This window comes from Macrobrachium nipponense, chromosome 22 (assembly GCF_015104395.2).
Source record: "Macrobrachium nipponense isolate FS-2020 chromosome 22, ASM1510439v2, whole genome shotgun sequence".
NCBI classification, from domain to species: Eukaryota; Metazoa; Arthropoda; class Malacostraca; order Decapoda; family Palaemonidae; genus Macrobrachium; species Macrobrachium nipponense.
The window spans coordinates 54,125,507-54,141,792 of record NC_087213.1 but is presented as its reverse complement, the minus strand read 5'-3'; the positions used below and the strand labels follow the sequence as shown (position 1 = coordinate 54,141,792).

General features: G+C 44.5%; 1 protein-coding gene across 3 annotated transcripts in view; it reads right to left on the bottom strand.

Moving 5' to 3' along the window:
* LOC135198661 (histone-lysine N-methyltransferase SETD1-like) overlaps window positions 1-16,286 on the bottom strand; it is a 184,947-nt gene that overhangs the window by 107,584 nt on the left and 61,077 nt on the right. For all 3 annotated transcript variants that reach the window (XM_064226454.1, XM_064226452.1, XM_064226453.1), the window contains exons 3-5: window positions 1,414-1,531; window positions 1,077-1,172; window positions 449-632 (exon numbers count right to left, since the gene is read on the bottom strand). In XM_064226454.1, the coding sequence (XP_064082524.1) occupies window positions 449-632; window positions 1,077-1,172; window positions 1,414-1,531 (398 nt within the window). The remainder of the gene's footprint in view (window positions 1-448; window positions 633-1,076; window positions 1,173-1,413; window positions 1,532-16,286) is intronic.

The following is a 16,286-nucleotide window of genomic DNA, read 5'->3' as shown; positions in this document are numbered from 1 at the left end:
AATATGCAACCAACTTCTTAAATACATTACCTGAAAGCACTCTTACAATGTAACCATAAGGGGTCCTAATAGTTACTCTGGAATGCCAAATCATTTAATTTAAATATTTAATGCTAATACTTCAGCGCCCGAGTTAAAGTTCCGTTCAATAGAGATGGAGCGTAAACTGGAACTAAACTATCAAGAGACAGAGTAAATGGAACTAAAGAACCAAGAGATATTATGTAAATTGGAACTAAAGAATTACGCGACAGTGTAAACTGGATCTAATGAAATCAAAGCCACTTCCAACAAGAACTGATATAAAAAGAGCTGGAAAATATAGGCACATTCAAGTTACTGTTGTGAGTTGTTACTATGTAATGTATGAAGTCAAACAAAAATTATTACATGTACATAAAAATCAAAACCGTGTGGGATAAAATTGAAGTTCAACTTAAGATCTTACCAAAAGGGTCAAGGAAAACCTGCAACACTTTCCCCATAAGGGTTGCATTGTTCAGTTTTTTAACACACATTCTGGCAGATTCTGGCTCTTCAAACACTAGCCTAGCCACGCCCAAATGCTTCCGAGAGAGATCATGGGTGAATATCTCCAGCTCTTCAATGGCCCCACACTGATGCTTGTTGACCTGTTATTAAATGTTCAAAAGAGAACACTGCTTTATCTTTTATAACACTAACTAACAAACAATAGGTCTTGCTAAATATAAACCTGTGCCTCTTGAATACTAATTCTTTGAGCATGGGCTCAAGAAAATTATGCAGGTGAAATCATTGATTTAAATCAAATGTACCACATTAAATTCTACATTAGGTTTTATCCATAAACAGAAATCTTTCTTTTGCTTGCCACATGCTTCCTGTCTGAATGAAAATGTGGGCACATCATATAACAACAACATTACCATCAATTTACTCAGATAAACCTTTTGGAAAGAAAATGATACAATTAATTTTATATCTATGATACAGGAAAATATGCACAAAACTGACATAGTACATCAACAGTAAACGCTCAGTTACAGAGGGGGCACAGGTTATAAGTTCAATCAGTATTGACCTTCTTCACTTACAATTTCATTATGGAGGAACTGCTTATCAATGTTGTCATTGATATTGAATATTGTAACCTCCAACGGTGGTGGTGATCCTACATAATCCGAGTCGATCTGAAATTTCAAGTCTTCATGAGATTTGAGCAGTGATTCACAAACCCAAAAAATACATTTCTCCTTTCTGCTTCTTACATTTAAAATGAAGTGCGATGGGGTTTCCGTTTAGCAAAATCCAATTCATTCTTAGTCTGAATTTAAATTACTGTACACAAACATTTGATTCCTGATGTATAAATATATTTCAAGTTCATTCAGTTGCATAATGCATGAGGTAATGTACTAAATGTATCTTTACCTTGAATCGCGGGACAGATATGTCCATAGTTTCTGGCCGGATCCATATTTTTTGCTTTCTTGGATCACGCAACACAACAGCAGGATAAGTTGGGTCTCCTTCGACAACACCCTCAAATCTATGGAGGAAATGCCAGGTAATCAAACTTGCCTAAAACAACCGGTTCTGTGAATATATTTATTCAGCTAATGACTAGACAATTGAACACTTACAAATATAATGTGATGTTGCATATTTATGAGCTACAACAGCAATAAAACAACCAGCTTTAACTATTATTTTTTGCTTTCTACCTGTAAAAGAGCTTCCACATACCGTATATTTCGGCGTATAAGTCGACCCCCCAATTCTGAGTAAATTTGTATGATTTTAACTAATATCGGGTATATTAGTCGACCTATAAAATGTGAGGCCAACCGTACGCTCAAAATAAGCAGCAGGGTAAAACGTATATAAAATAACCTGAATGTAATTACGGTACATATGTTGCTCTACTTACCATAAGAAATACAGGAAATATACTCGGTATATTAACAAATCTGTGTAATATATAAAAGATGAATACCGGCAAATATGATTAGAAATGACGAAACGAAAGATACGTTACTCGAGTGTAATGTAAACAAACAAAGCGCTAACTAACGCTGCATAACAGCCTACGTATATATGTATGTACAAACTGCCACTCAAGTTAATATTTTGATTGGGTTGTTAAAACGACGTCCCGGTATTTTATTATGTTGGAAAATTCTTGACCATTGGTTCTTCTATGTCATAAACAGGCTCATTTGAGGGAAAACGAACCTGCAGTTGATTCACCAGATTTAAACTAGGATCCTTATGCTGAAACCGTGAATGATAATTTGTTTGATGAATTGTTTAATTCAAGTGACGATGACTCAAGTAATTTTGAAGGATTTTAAATACATATTTACTATTACATACAAATTTTTTTTTATTTCATAAAGTGATAAATAAAGATTTCATACCATAAGTGTTTTTGAACAATACCTCGGTAAATACAAAACTGTCAGAGTGAACGCATCCTTGTCAATTACTGTACTACAAATGGCTACGCAATGTTTACGCTTGCTGTGCGATTAGGGTTTCTTCAAGTAACTTAGATTTTTTTCATTTTATTTAAGGTAATGGATGTTCTAATGTATTATTATTGTCGTATTACAGTGTGAAATGTTTTTAATACTGGTATTTACATACATAGTTATCTCAACAAGGCTGTCATTGTTAATAGCCTACTGTAAAGCCTGGATTCCTGTACCGATATGCCAAAATAATAAAGATTCACTTTTTGTTACTGTTAGATAAGTCAACCCCCTAATTTTGGCATGATTTTTGGGTGCTAAAGGGTCGACTTATACGCCGAAATATACGGTAGATAAGTGAAGGCTTCCTTTTCACAGGCTGAGTTTTTTTTTTTTTTTTTTTTTTTTTTTTTTTTTTTTTTTTTGTTGTTGTTGCTGGTTCTTTCTATGAGCTTTTGATAATGTGACAGATGGGGATAATTTTCAAGTCACTGTACTTGCTCATGAAGTAAGGGGCCATTCTACCTCTCTACATGTTATAACGAATATGGATAACAAGTCTCATTTAACAGCAGGCACTCAGATCATGTGTCAATTTACTTTATCACGTTATTTTATCTCATGCGATTCACAAAAATGGTTGATTTCCTTTCAAAAGGCCCTGTGGTGTTTACTAGACAGGTGCACCCTTGCTTTGGTTTCTAAAGGCAAAAATATTGGGGGCTTTTAGCTTCTATTGGTGACATTTTGGGAGAGTGCTTTTTCTTATCATTACCAGTTGGATACAAAATAACTCCCTATTACAAGAAAGTCCCAATGCCATGATTAAAATGTGTTTAAAAACACCCAATCTATATCAATATTGTATTTAGTATTTATTGATATAAATGTGGATTTTCAATATATGTACAACCTCCCTTTTTTTTTCATTCCACCATGGTCCTAACTCCTGTGCTCACATTCCATCAAAACAGACAGTAAAACCATGTCCGATGATAACGCAGTAAGCAATGCAGACATACACAACAAAACTTACAAAGGCTAATCACAGTCATATCATGGTAACAACTACATACTATACAGAACCCAAACAGACAACCCACACAGATGATTGTCTAAAGGACCCTTTGTAGGGCTGCCTCTTGTTGTTAATACAAGACATATGTCATTCCTCCTCTGTTTTTGTTGACTTTGAAGTGTCAGCTTACATATAAAAAGAGCACTCTAGTACTTTGTAAATGTTCCAAAGGTAACAACAACAAAACAATTAACGGAATTACTCAGAATATTATATACCAGTTATTATATAAGAGTTAGAAAAATCACAATTTGTCAAAAATTTTATTTTTCCTAACTATACAAACCTGAGGTCCTTTAACAATGGGAATGTAACTTAGAGGCAGCTGGAACCGGTCGTAAGCTTCAAACAAGGGGGTTCGGTAGTTAACTGCTTGTTCGATAGTCGGCGGTCAGCGCAACTGAGAGGAGAGGAGTCACTTTGCTTTAGGCCCAGGAAGAACAGAGTGAGGGGTGGCATGAGGTGGGACTATGTGTAAAGGACCTCAGGATATTGCCCACAGGTCCTTGGACACCTTTTCCTTAGGACCCGTGGCGTCCAACGCTGACGAGGCTATCGAAAGGAATGACGTCAAAGACGCTCACTGTAGTAGTAGCGGGTAGCGGGGCTTTGCTGCAGCTCCTCTGTAGCGAGGGATTTTGGCGGAGGAGGAAGCTAATTGGCAAGGGACCTCTGGTAGTGGTTTCCACTCGCCCTTTTATTATACCGACACCTTTGGTATAAGGTGAGCGAGCCAGTTATTCTGGCACTATTGTATCGCTTTTTTTCTCTGGTATGTATAGCAATAGTATTTATAACTTAGAAATGAGGATCAAGGATGCATTTCACGGAGTGACATGGGCTGAGCCCAGAAAAGGCAACAACCAGACAATCAATGACTTCCAAAATACGATGATCAATAATCACCACAAGGTCTAAACTTTAAAAAATGCACAAAAGCATAAATTCAATGGAAAAAATGAAAAAAAGCTAGTATATTATATATTTCCAAAGAACTAGAAAGCAGTATCATGTTCCTTGTGCAGATCAGCAACGCCCAAACAAACAATTGCCACACGAGCAGGCCCCCTGGTTACTCGTGTAAGGACTGCGTCCCTACGACGAAGTACCAGGTTGGCCCACAGGTTTGCCGTCTGATGGCCGAGGTAGGAAATGGCCCTACCTCCAGACTGGCAAAGTCTCCTGAAAGCCGGGTCTTCTTCGAGAGCAGAACTCCCGGAGTTGGCCTCGACTTTGGATACTGTGAGGGACCACAGATCCAACCAAGAGACAAGTGCCTCCTGCTGCGAGAACCAGAGGTTCTCCAACAGGAGCTGCTGCAGGGACACACCCGGAGTTAGCCTTGCTAGTTCCGGGTTAACATGTTTGGGCGGTATCGGATCTTCAGAAGGCACGTAGAAACGCCGCTGACGCTGTAGAGGAGGAAGTAGCTTCGATGACCTGCCTGACTTCAGCGAATCCTCCCGTCCAGAAACGAAAGACTCCACCTGGTCAAGCACAGAGTCAGCCAGCTCTGATCGCGGCAGACCCACCGTCGGTTTGGGTTCCCAAAACGACTCGAGCCGGGACGTGGGCTCGGATGGTGGGAGCGGCGATCCTTCCCCAAGGTCGTTGTGCTGACGAATCAGCGCAATGACCTCGGCAAAGTTCCTCAGAATCTCTGGAGTGACTGCGTCTTGAGGAGTAGGACCATCCAGTCCCTCCAACAAGAGCAACTCCCGAGATCCTCCTCCTTCAGAAGGAGGAACAGCATCAGACCCCTCTCGGTCTCCTCCTGCCACTTGCACGTACGTCCTGGTTGATCCTAGGACCGTGCCTGGCTGGCACATACGGCGTTGTGACGGGATCCCGAGGAAGTTGAAGGTACAGGAGAGGAAGACCTGACGCTCCCCCCTTGCTCACTGGCAGAACCAGTGTGCTTGGAGGGCTGCAAACGATCACTAACCCGCAGTGGGGATCGGTCTGCAGGCCTGGTCGCACCGCTCACCTGTGGCGAGCGGCTGGACTGAGCACAGCGGCCCCGGTCCCGTGCGTCAGATGAACTGCTGCTGGTCGCCCTATCCGCCTGGTCCCTGTGGGAGCAGCGGTTAAGGGACCTGCAGAGATCACTGTCGCGGTGAGACCGGCGTGTGTCCTCGCGGAGCGTAGAACCGCTGGACCAACCGAGGCTGGCGACAACGGTCGGGGGGACCTCTTCCTAGCCTCAGCCTGTGGCTGGTCAGAGACCGTCACGTCGACTCGGGTTACCAGCTGGTCGCTGCGAGAGCGGCATCTGGCCTGGCGAGAGTCACCTGAGCGGCTCTCACCAGCCTTCTGCTCCGTGCCGCGGTCCTGGCGCCGAGCGAACTCTGGGGAGACCATACACTCAGAACCTCTCGCGAACGAGAGGCCGAGCCGGAACCTGGCTTAGCGGCAGCGCCGCTAACACCAGGCGAGGAAGTACCGGTGGGAGCCTTCTTAAGGGGGAGGAGGCAGCCTTCTTCTTCTTCGGCTTGGGAGCCTTAGAAGTCGAAGGGGAAGAGGCGGCAGCAGACGACGAAGAAGACGAAGACGACAACGACGACGACACCTTCCTCCTCTTCTTCTTCTTCATCAGCTTTCGCAGGACAGACGTCAGATCCTCCATCCAGGACGGAGCCGGGGCAATTGCCAAAGCAACACGGCCCGCCTGCACTTGTCCGGAAGGACCTGCATCTGGGGCAGCAACACCGTGGACTAGAACGACGTGGGCAGGAGCGGGAACAGCAGGAGCGGCAGGGCCAGCAGCGGAACAGCAGTAGCTGCAGGTACGGCAGGCAAGTCAGGTAAACCAGGAGGCTTAGCTTCAGCCAACAACATCCTGGGTACCGGTGGCAGGTCCAGGGGTGAGCTTTTAGGGCAGCGGAAGTCTGGGGTAGGCAGCACGAAGAACCCAGGCGGAGATGGCACGCCCCTCCTCGGTACGGCAGCGATCGGCCCTTGCACGGCGGCTGTTGGCGTCACCAACATCACATGGGGAGTATACACCAGGTGAGGAGGGGCGGCGTACCCTGGGGTAGAGATCGTGGTAGTGGTGGTGGTCACCGCTCCATGGGTGACCGCCCCAGACCCCGCCAGACGCTGTATAAGCCCCTAGATACTTGGCACGCCCTGCAGTCCCAGTGACGCCCACACCTGTCCAAGGTCGTCTCCCACGGAAGATGCACCTGCGGAAGCAACGGTCGGGTAAACATGAGGGGTTCCCTCTCGCTTGGGGGGGAGATGAGCCCCACCCCGAGTGGACGGAAGACCCCGAATACAATTGTACGTCGGGGTAACGAGCGCCCTCCTCCACACTCGACGGATCAAGCGAGGAGAAGGACTCCGAAACCACCCCCCCGAGGTGAAGGTGCCATACGTGGGAGCTGAGCAGGGGGTAGGAAAGATGACGAAGTATCAGTAATCAAAGGAGTCGCTGGAGAGCTTTCCGACGACTCCTTGGCAGGCCTTCGTTTCTTCCTACCCTCGTACAAGCCCCACTGCACCTCCGACCAATTAACATATATTGCACATGGCTTGGCCCGAGAGCATTCATGCCCTCGGCACCGAGTACATAATTCATGCGGATCAACATCAATAAATGAGCGAAAGCCGCCGCATTTACGCCCCTCCAGCCCGGGACACACTCTACGGGAGACCAGGGGGCGCGGTGAAAGCTCCATTTCTTGATCCATGTCAATCAATTAATCAATGAAAAATGAAAATAATTACTTATGATTTTCACTTTCACAACCAAACAAACTAGTAAGAGAAAAAACACAATCCAAGCATACGACGATGTAGCGGGTAGAGAGCAATGGCGAACAATGTCCTCACACCACACGGCCTAAAGCAAAAGTGATTCTTCATCTCTCAGGCGCGCAGCGCGCGCACTGTCGGACAAGCAGTTAACTACCGAACTCCCTTGTTCGAAGCTTACGACCGTTCCAGCTGCCGCTAGATACCTTCCTATTGTTAAAGGACCGATGGTTTGTATAACGTATCGGAACAAATATAATTTTCATTTAAGTGACTTACCAAACAATCACACTAGCTGACTCCACATTACCCGGAAGGTGGGTATATGGACAGCTTTATGAAGAAAAAACAAGTCATGTGCTCACATTATATATAATGTCTGCAGTACCTTATCTTGTGAGAGAGCAGCTACAGGTAAAAGCATACTGCCTCTGGTCGGTGCTCTCATCACATGTAGGAGACGTGGCAGTAAAGGCCAGGGTCGTCCCTACTAATGGTGGGATTTTTGCAATCATGGAAGTTCACCGATGATTGACAAAAACAATAATAGTTTGCCCTTGCCCTGGGCGAAAAGACCAGATAACACTACACAACACCATCACCTACACTAAAAACCATATGATACCCTTAACCAGATATAAGAACTGGTGGGTACTTCAGGTACATGTACCCCCAGGCTTCCCATAAATGCAAAACACCTCAAACTTAAGGCGAGGAGACAGTAGAGGGTAAACACCAGGTCCCCCTATGCTTCCTCTCCCAACATCATTTCCGCTACTGACACCTGGGCCCGTATTTATCAAAGCTTGCAAATCCTTAAGAGTACTCTTAAATCATTAAAACACTCTTATAGTTATGAAAATTCTTAAGAGAATTTTACGAAGCCTCTTACGCGCTATGAGTACTCATATCTCAGGCCGAGATTTAAGAGTGTTGGAGGGGTCTCCTAAGTACTTAGGAGTTTCTCATAGCGGTAGTCACAGACTGTAAACATGGCAGACGAACAAGAACACCGCGTTCGCCGCCCGAGGAATTTTCGTCCAAGACTGGATATATTCGATGTGTATGACGACAGTGAGTTTAAAAAAAGATATAGAGTTGATCAAAGTGGCCACATGTATGTGACTAACTTGATCAGAGAGGCGATTGCCAACCGCACAGAGAGGTTTTCTGCGGTTTCTAACATATCAGTCTCTCTCTCTCTCTCAAAATTAATGGATTGATTAATTTGATCACATATATTGGCACAGGATTAGACACGAAGGGTCAAGAATGGAATGAAAATGAAAATCCGTAGAGCTCTTTTTGGTTAGTAGCGAGAGAGGAGCACTAGGCCTATAGTACTAGTGCTTCACCTCTTTCATGTCTCATTTATTTGTGTGTCTATATATATATATATATATATATCTATATATATATATATATATATATAGTATATTATTAGCTCTATCTCTATATATCTATATCTATCTCTATCTATCTAACTCTATCTATCTCTATCTATCCCTATCTATCTATCTATTTATCTCTCTCTCTATCTATCTATCTATCTCTCTCTATCTATCTCTCTCTATCTATCTATCTATCTCTTTCTATCTATCTATCTATCTATCTATCTATCTCTCTCCTCATCTATCTCTATCTCTATATCTATCTCTATCTCTATATCTATCTATCTCTATCTATCTATCTATCTATCTATCTCTATCTATCTATCTATCTATCTATCTCTATCCATCTATCTATCTATCTCCCTCTATCTATTTCTATCTCTATATCTATCTATCTCTATCTCTATATCTATCTATCTCTATCTATCTATCAATCTATCTCTATCTATCTATCTATCTCTATATATCTATCTCTATCTATCTCTATCTCTATATCTATCTGTATATCTATCTATCTATCTCTATCTATCTATCTCTCTCTATCTCTATCTATCTATCTCTATCTATCTCTATCTATATATCTATCTATCTATCTCTATCTATCTCTATCTATCTATCTATCTATCTATCTATCTCTACTTTTGAATTCAACAATAATATACAGATCACAAGGTTAATATCATAATTAATGAATATATTGAATTTTTAAAAAACTTTTTTTTATTAAAATAATGGCAAAAATCGTATATTCATGGATCGTAGCACTATATTTTCCGCTATTGTTAGCGAGATCTTCGCTTAAAAGTTTTTCCTAAACATACCGTTTTTCATAGCTGAGAGATTCTCTCAGAGCGTTGATAAAACACTCTTAGAAGTTCCTCTTAACTATGAGTGATTGAGTGACTTAAGAGAGAATATTTATGAGATGTCATAGGAACTATGATAAATACCGGCCCTGGTGAAGAACTTATACAAGGTGATAAAAGTCTTCAGTTTTCTGGATTGGACAATTACAGCGTTAGCCAGAAAAATGATATTGTTATGTTACAATAAAGTTTCATACATACTTACCTGGCAGATATATACATAGCTAAGACTCCGTCGTCCCCGACAGAAATTCAAATTTCGCGCCACTCGCTACAGGTAGGTCAGGTGATCTACCGGCCTGCCCTGGGCGGCAGGACTAGGAACCATCCCCGTTTTCTATCATATTTTCTCTCTTCCACCTGTCTCCTGCGGGGAGGCTGGGTGGGCTTTTAATTGTATATATCTGCCAGGTAAGTATGTATGAAACTTTATTGTAACATAACAATATCATTTTCATACAATCAACTTACCTGTCAGATATATACATAGCTGATTGGCACCCTTCGGTGGAGGGTAAGAGACAGCTACTATATGGAATAGACAGGTAAACAACATATGTTGTAGGTATAAATAAAACCTTGGTTCCTACCTGATAGGTGGTAGACTTCGTGGGTGTTTGCCCAGTAGTCTGCATCACCTCAAGAAACTTAGCGATATATGATCTATGGCCAAAGAGTTCTTGTGGGTCTGCCGATTGGGGTCTTATCCGCTTACTCGGCAGAGCCTGAAAGGACTTTGTCAATGGGTGCTGATCCACTTATATGACAATACACCTTATGAAGGAGCACACAACCAATCCCGACCACCTGATCCTAACCATATGTTAGAACTAAGGATTGTTCCGAGTTATCCCCGAACTCTTCACAACAACTGTAACTCAAAAACCACTACACAGACATACATAATTTCTAAAAAAAAAAATTATACTCATCTAATTAGATATGACAAGATTCTCTTACTGAACAACATAGACGGCCGCCCGTGCTAAACCAAGTCCTCCATTGTTCGAAGAGACTCCAGACCATATCCAAAAAGAAGAAAAGTATATACTTTTAAGGATTGGTGTCGCTCCCGTACCCAGAATCGTATCCGCCGATACGAACGACCTAGAGAAAAACACTTCTCATATGTCACCACGAACGTCTTTCAAGTAATGAGATGCAAATACTGAGTTGCATCTCCAAAATGTCGTATCTATGATGTTTTTAAGCGACATATTCTTATGAAACGAGAGAGACGTCGCTACTGCTTTTTTTCTCACTTCAGTGACTTTAACTTTCAACAGTCGTAACTGTTCGTCAGAACAGACCTTATGCGCGTCTGTAATGACGTTCCTCACAAAGAATGCCAGCGCATTCTTGGACATCAGTCTTGTGGGTCTTTTTTACCGCGCACCAAAGACCTTGTCTAGAGCCTCCATCTGATGCTTTCTCTGAATGTAGAACTTTAGAGCTCTTACAGGGCATAGAGATCTTTCTGCTTCTCTTCCTACGAGACTCGATATGCCTTTGACTTCGAATGACTTAGGCCAGGGATTCGAGGGATTCTCATTCTTAAGCTAAAAACAGGGTCTTAAACGAGCAAAATAGCTGAGTCTCCCTTGAAACCTACTTTATCTTGCAGAGCATGTAATTCACTAACTCTCTTTGCTGTAGCTAAAGATAATAGGAATAGGCATTTTTCTGGTGATGTCTCGAAACGGAAAGCCAGATGAGGAGGTTCGAATCTTTCAGATGAAAGAAAACCTTGAGGACCACGTTCTAGGTTCCAGTTCGGAGGGTTACCGGTTCCTTCGACTTTGAAGTCTCAAAGGACCTTATGAGATCGTGGAGATCTTTATTATCTGCCAGATCTAATCCTCTATTCCTGAAGACAGCCGAGAGCATACTTCTGTATCCCTTTATTGTGGATACAGCTAGATGAGATTGCTCTCTCAGGAATAGAAGGAAATCAGCAATTTCCGCTATACAGTTAGGTGGAGGGGGAGGACAACTTCTTAGTTCTACACCACCTTCTAAAAACCTCCCACTTCACTGATATACTTTCGTAGTGGAGGTTCTGCGTGCTCTCGCGATCGCAGCTTTGCAACTTCGCGAGAAAACCTCATCGCTCTGACGAGTCTTTCGATAGTCGAAAGGCAGTCAGAGCGAGGAGCGGGGAGGTTTTGATGATACCTCTTGAAGTGTGGTTGTCTGAGAAGATCCATCCTTCTTGGTAGGGATCTTGGAAAGTCTACGATCCACTCTACCACCTCCGTGAACCAATCTTGGGCCGGCCAAAAGGGGGCTATCAATGTCATCCTCGTCTCCTTTGACGCCACAACTTTTTTTAGTACTAGTCCCAGGATTTTGAATGGAGGAAAAGCATAGACGTCTACGCGAGACCAATCTAGCAGGAAGGCGTCTACCATAAGAGCTCTTGGATCTTCCACGACCGAGCAAAAGACTGCTAGCCTTTTGGAAATGAATGTGGCGAAGAGATCCACATGAGGTGTCCCCCACAGCGACCAGATATCCTTGACACACCTCCTCGGTGTAGGGTCCACTCTGTATGAAGGACCTGGTTCCTCCTGCTGAGTCTGTCCGCCCTCACCATTCCCCTTTACTCCCTGCACGAACCTTGTCAGAAGGGAGATGTTCCTGTGAGACGTCCAAAGCAAAAGGTCTCTCGTCAGTTCGTAAAGGAACGAGGAGTGAGTCCCTCCCTGTTTTCGAATGTAGGCAAGTGCGGTGGTGTTGTCCACGTTTACTTGCACTACTTTGTTCGACACCAGAGGTTCTAGACTCTTCAAAGCCAGATGCACGGCGAAGAGCTCTTTGCAGTTTATGTGCCAAGTCACCTGCGCTGGTTCCCAGGTGCCTGACACCTACCTTCGAGCCTAATGTTGCTTCCCCAACCTTTCTCCTTTCTCCGACGCGTCTGAGTACAACCACTAGGTCTGGGTTCTGTCTCCTTAGAGAGATCCTTTGTTCTCTTCAGAGGGGGGCAACCACCATTCCAGGTGCGATCTTTTTTCATCTCTGGAATGGGGGAAAGGCGTCCGACAGTTGTCCAGTTTTCCAACTCCAAGACTTCTTGAGGAAGAATTGAAGTCGGAACGTAAATGAAGTCTTCCTAGCGGGAAGAACTGTTCGAGCGAGGAAGGGTTCCCTTTCCCTAGCAGGCTCCACATCCCTCGCCGACGTATGTTCCTTCCTTAAGAAGAGAGAGACTATCTGCAAACCTTTTGCGATTCTCTCTTGCGAAGGAAATACTCGAAAACCCCGAGAATCCATCCGAATGCCCAGATAGACTAGTCCTGTCTGGGGGTTCAGCTGCGACTTCTCGAGGTTCACGAGCAATCCCAACGCTTTGATCAGATCTAAAGTTAACGTCAGGTCCTCCAAGCACTGTCTCTCTGATCTGGCCCTGATGAGCCAGTCGTCCAGATACAGAGAGATATTTACTCCTTTGAGGTGAAGAAACCTCGCCACATTCTTCATCAGGCTTGTGAAGACCTGAGGAGCTGTGGACAGGCCGAAACACAAGGCTCTGAACTGAAAGATCCTTCCCCCCGTCATGAAACGGAGGTACTTCTTCGATGAAGGGTGGATCGGGACGTGAAAAGTAGGCGTCCTGGAGATTAGAGACACCATCCAATCTCCTTGTCCGCAATGGAAGTCAAAAGGGGGACTTGAAAGGCAGGAAGTCTCCATCGAGAACTTCTTCCTTCCGAACAAATTTGTTCAGGGGAAAGAGCTGACGTCCAGTACTGGTCTCCAGCCTCCCGGCTTTCGCAACCAGAAAAAGGCGATTGTAAAACCCCGGGGAGTTTTGATCCAGTACTAGTTCTATCGCTCTCTTGTCCCACATTTGTTCCACCATCGATCGAAGAGTATCCCTCAGCATAGGATCCTTGTACTTGGCTGTTAGTTCCCGTGGTATTGACGTTAGGGGAGGAGTGTTCAGGAAAGGGATACGATATCCCTTCCTTATTATAGCCAACGATGACGCGTCTGCGTTTATAAGTGTCCAGGCCTCCACAAATCCCAGGAGCCTGGCTGGACACCTACTGGTGCTTGGAGGAGAGAAGCTTCACTTTCCCTTTTTTAAAGGGACGAAAGGCAGACCTACCTCTCTTCTCAGGAGCCTTCCTTCTTGCGGGAGGTCTGGAGGTTAGGGGCCACCTCGAAAGGGACTGAACCGATGTACTCGGTCCTTTCTTGTCAGTTGTAGAAGCAGGCTTCTTCTTCCTTGCTTGACTGCGTCAGAAGGTCCTGAGTCGCCTTCTCAGTTAATGAATGAGCAATGTCCTTCACCAACTGAGAAGGGAACAAAAAAAGTCAGACAAAGGGCGAATACAGCAGCGCTGCCCTCTGAGCGTGGGAGGGACTGGGCCTTGCTTTAAAAAAAACAAGGGCACCAATAAATAACCGGTTCCTCTCTTTTTAGAAGACCTGCTCCAAACAAAGAGGAGATTTCAAACGAGCCATCCTGCACCGCTTTGTCTATACAAGACAATATGCACAAAAGGGCTTCCGGTTCGATTCCTTCCGAATCATGGGCTTTCTTGGACATCACCCCAAGGGACCAATCTAAGAAGTTGAAAACCTTCCAACCCTTTTCCAATACATGAAAGAGTCCCTTGAGGAGATGGTCCAGTTCAGAAATGCCCCACGTAATCCGTGCCGAGTTGAGACCTTGTCGACGTGAAGCGTCAACTAAGGTCGAAAAGTCTGCTTCTGACGTAGACGGAGAGCAATACCCATATTCTCTCCCGTCTGATACCAATGCCTCTTTTTACAGCTAGTCTCGCTGGAGGCATGCAGAAGACCGTTCTTACTAAGTCCTTCTTAGACTTCATCCAAGAGTCCTAAGGATTTGTAGAGCCCTCTTCATTGAAATGGTGGGTGCTTCATTTTGAGAAAAGACGAAGACTTCCTTCGTACTTAGCACTCGAAAACAGAGAGCGCGGAGAAGGAGGAGCGGCAGGAGTCAATTCGTCTCCATACTCCTCTAGAAGCAAGGCAGTCAAAACTTTATAGTTCGACAGTCCTTCTCTTCCTTGATATTCTTCGTCCGAGTTTACTTCCAACTCAGGATCTAAATGAGTCTCCGCTCCCAACTCTGTACGTTCTTCCTCTGGAGGAGACAAACTCCTAATAGGAGAGGGGCTAAGGAAATGAATATTCCTTCCTTCCTCTTCCCCGCTTTAATAGCCCTGGAAGGCGCCAAAAGCTCAGGCTTCTCTCCATAAATAGAAGACGCTTCCCGCTTGGATGACGCTTCTCGTCCGCCAAGCGTCCTGGCTGACGCCTCCCGCTTACTTGGCTGCTGACGTCCGGATGACGCCTCGCGCCTGAAGACGCTCCGCTCTCAAAAGGCGTCCTAACTGGCGCCAAAATATTGGTTGGAGCTTCACGTCTACCAACAGCTTTCAAAGACGCTTCATGTCTAAAAAGACGTCTCACGTCTCTCTGGCGTTACGTATCTTTCGTAAGCTACCGATCTCGCTCTCGAACCCGAAGCTTCTGTAATATGTTTAGAAGCTTCACGTCTGCATGACGCTTCTCGCTTAGCAGGGGAGAGAGGACGAGACTTCTTGATTGGAAGCGCAACGTCCTTCCTACGAGGCGCGTAAAAACTCCCACCAGCAGAGGCCAGTTGTTCTTGTACTGCCATAATAATCTTCCTTGAAGCTTCTCCCACGTCAACTGCATGACGCCTTTCGTCATCAATCGGGGGAGAAGTAGGAAAGGGTACTTCTGCGTCCTCGTCGGGTGACGCTGACGCCACCTTCGCCTTCTTAATAGAAGAGGGAGCGTCATCTGAGAAACGCTCTGGGCTCGAATCAATTTCGGGTTCTTTCAAATGAACGTTTCAGAGGGCCTCGATAAATCCGACTCCTTCCACCCTCGTTTAGGTGAGGGGAGAGGAGAGGTGAGAAACACTCAAACGGAAAAGGACGCTTTTTCTAAAGCGCCCTTGAGCAGCCTGCCACGAAACAGAGCTTGCTGAAGGGACCGTCTGACCGTTGGGATTCCCCACGACCTCCTTAAGGCTTTCGACTTCCTTCTCCTCTGGGCATGGGAGCTTGGAAGAGGTCTAGGCCTGGGAGCGTCGCAGGGACGATCAAACGCCCCCTCCACAACACTGGGAGAACTCACTTCACTGTAATGCTCAACTTTCTTCACTTAGCCCTTACCTTGTAAGTCCGCCATTTTGGACTTCATGTCTCGAATAGTAGCTTTCAGATCGGCGATTTCCGAGGCCGATTCCGAAAGTACCCTTTGTGAATTAGACACATAGGGAGAATCTAAATCATTAGGATTAGAATAATTATCAGTAAAAGGCTCAATAGGCCTTGAACTCACACCTTTCAGATGTCTAACCCTATCCCTCTCTAACTTCTTCAAATAAGAAGTTAAAGTCTTCCACTCTTCTGCATTTAATCCCTCGCATTCATTACAAGTATTATTAGCAGAACACTGAAACCCCCAACATTTTACGACATACAGTGTGAGGGATCAACCGAAGCTTTCGGTATCCTCACCCTGCAGCCTCATTCACACACATTCTCACACTCACATTTGAATCAGACATACTGAGAAAAATCCAAAAAGCAATTCCAAAAAACAGTCCACAGTAGCGAATGCCAAAAACACGATCCAGATACGTCACCAAAAAGACGAGAAACGATGATCAAAGGATGAAATAAGAATCTAAGTCAGGAGGTAAAATAGCAACAATGTTGATACC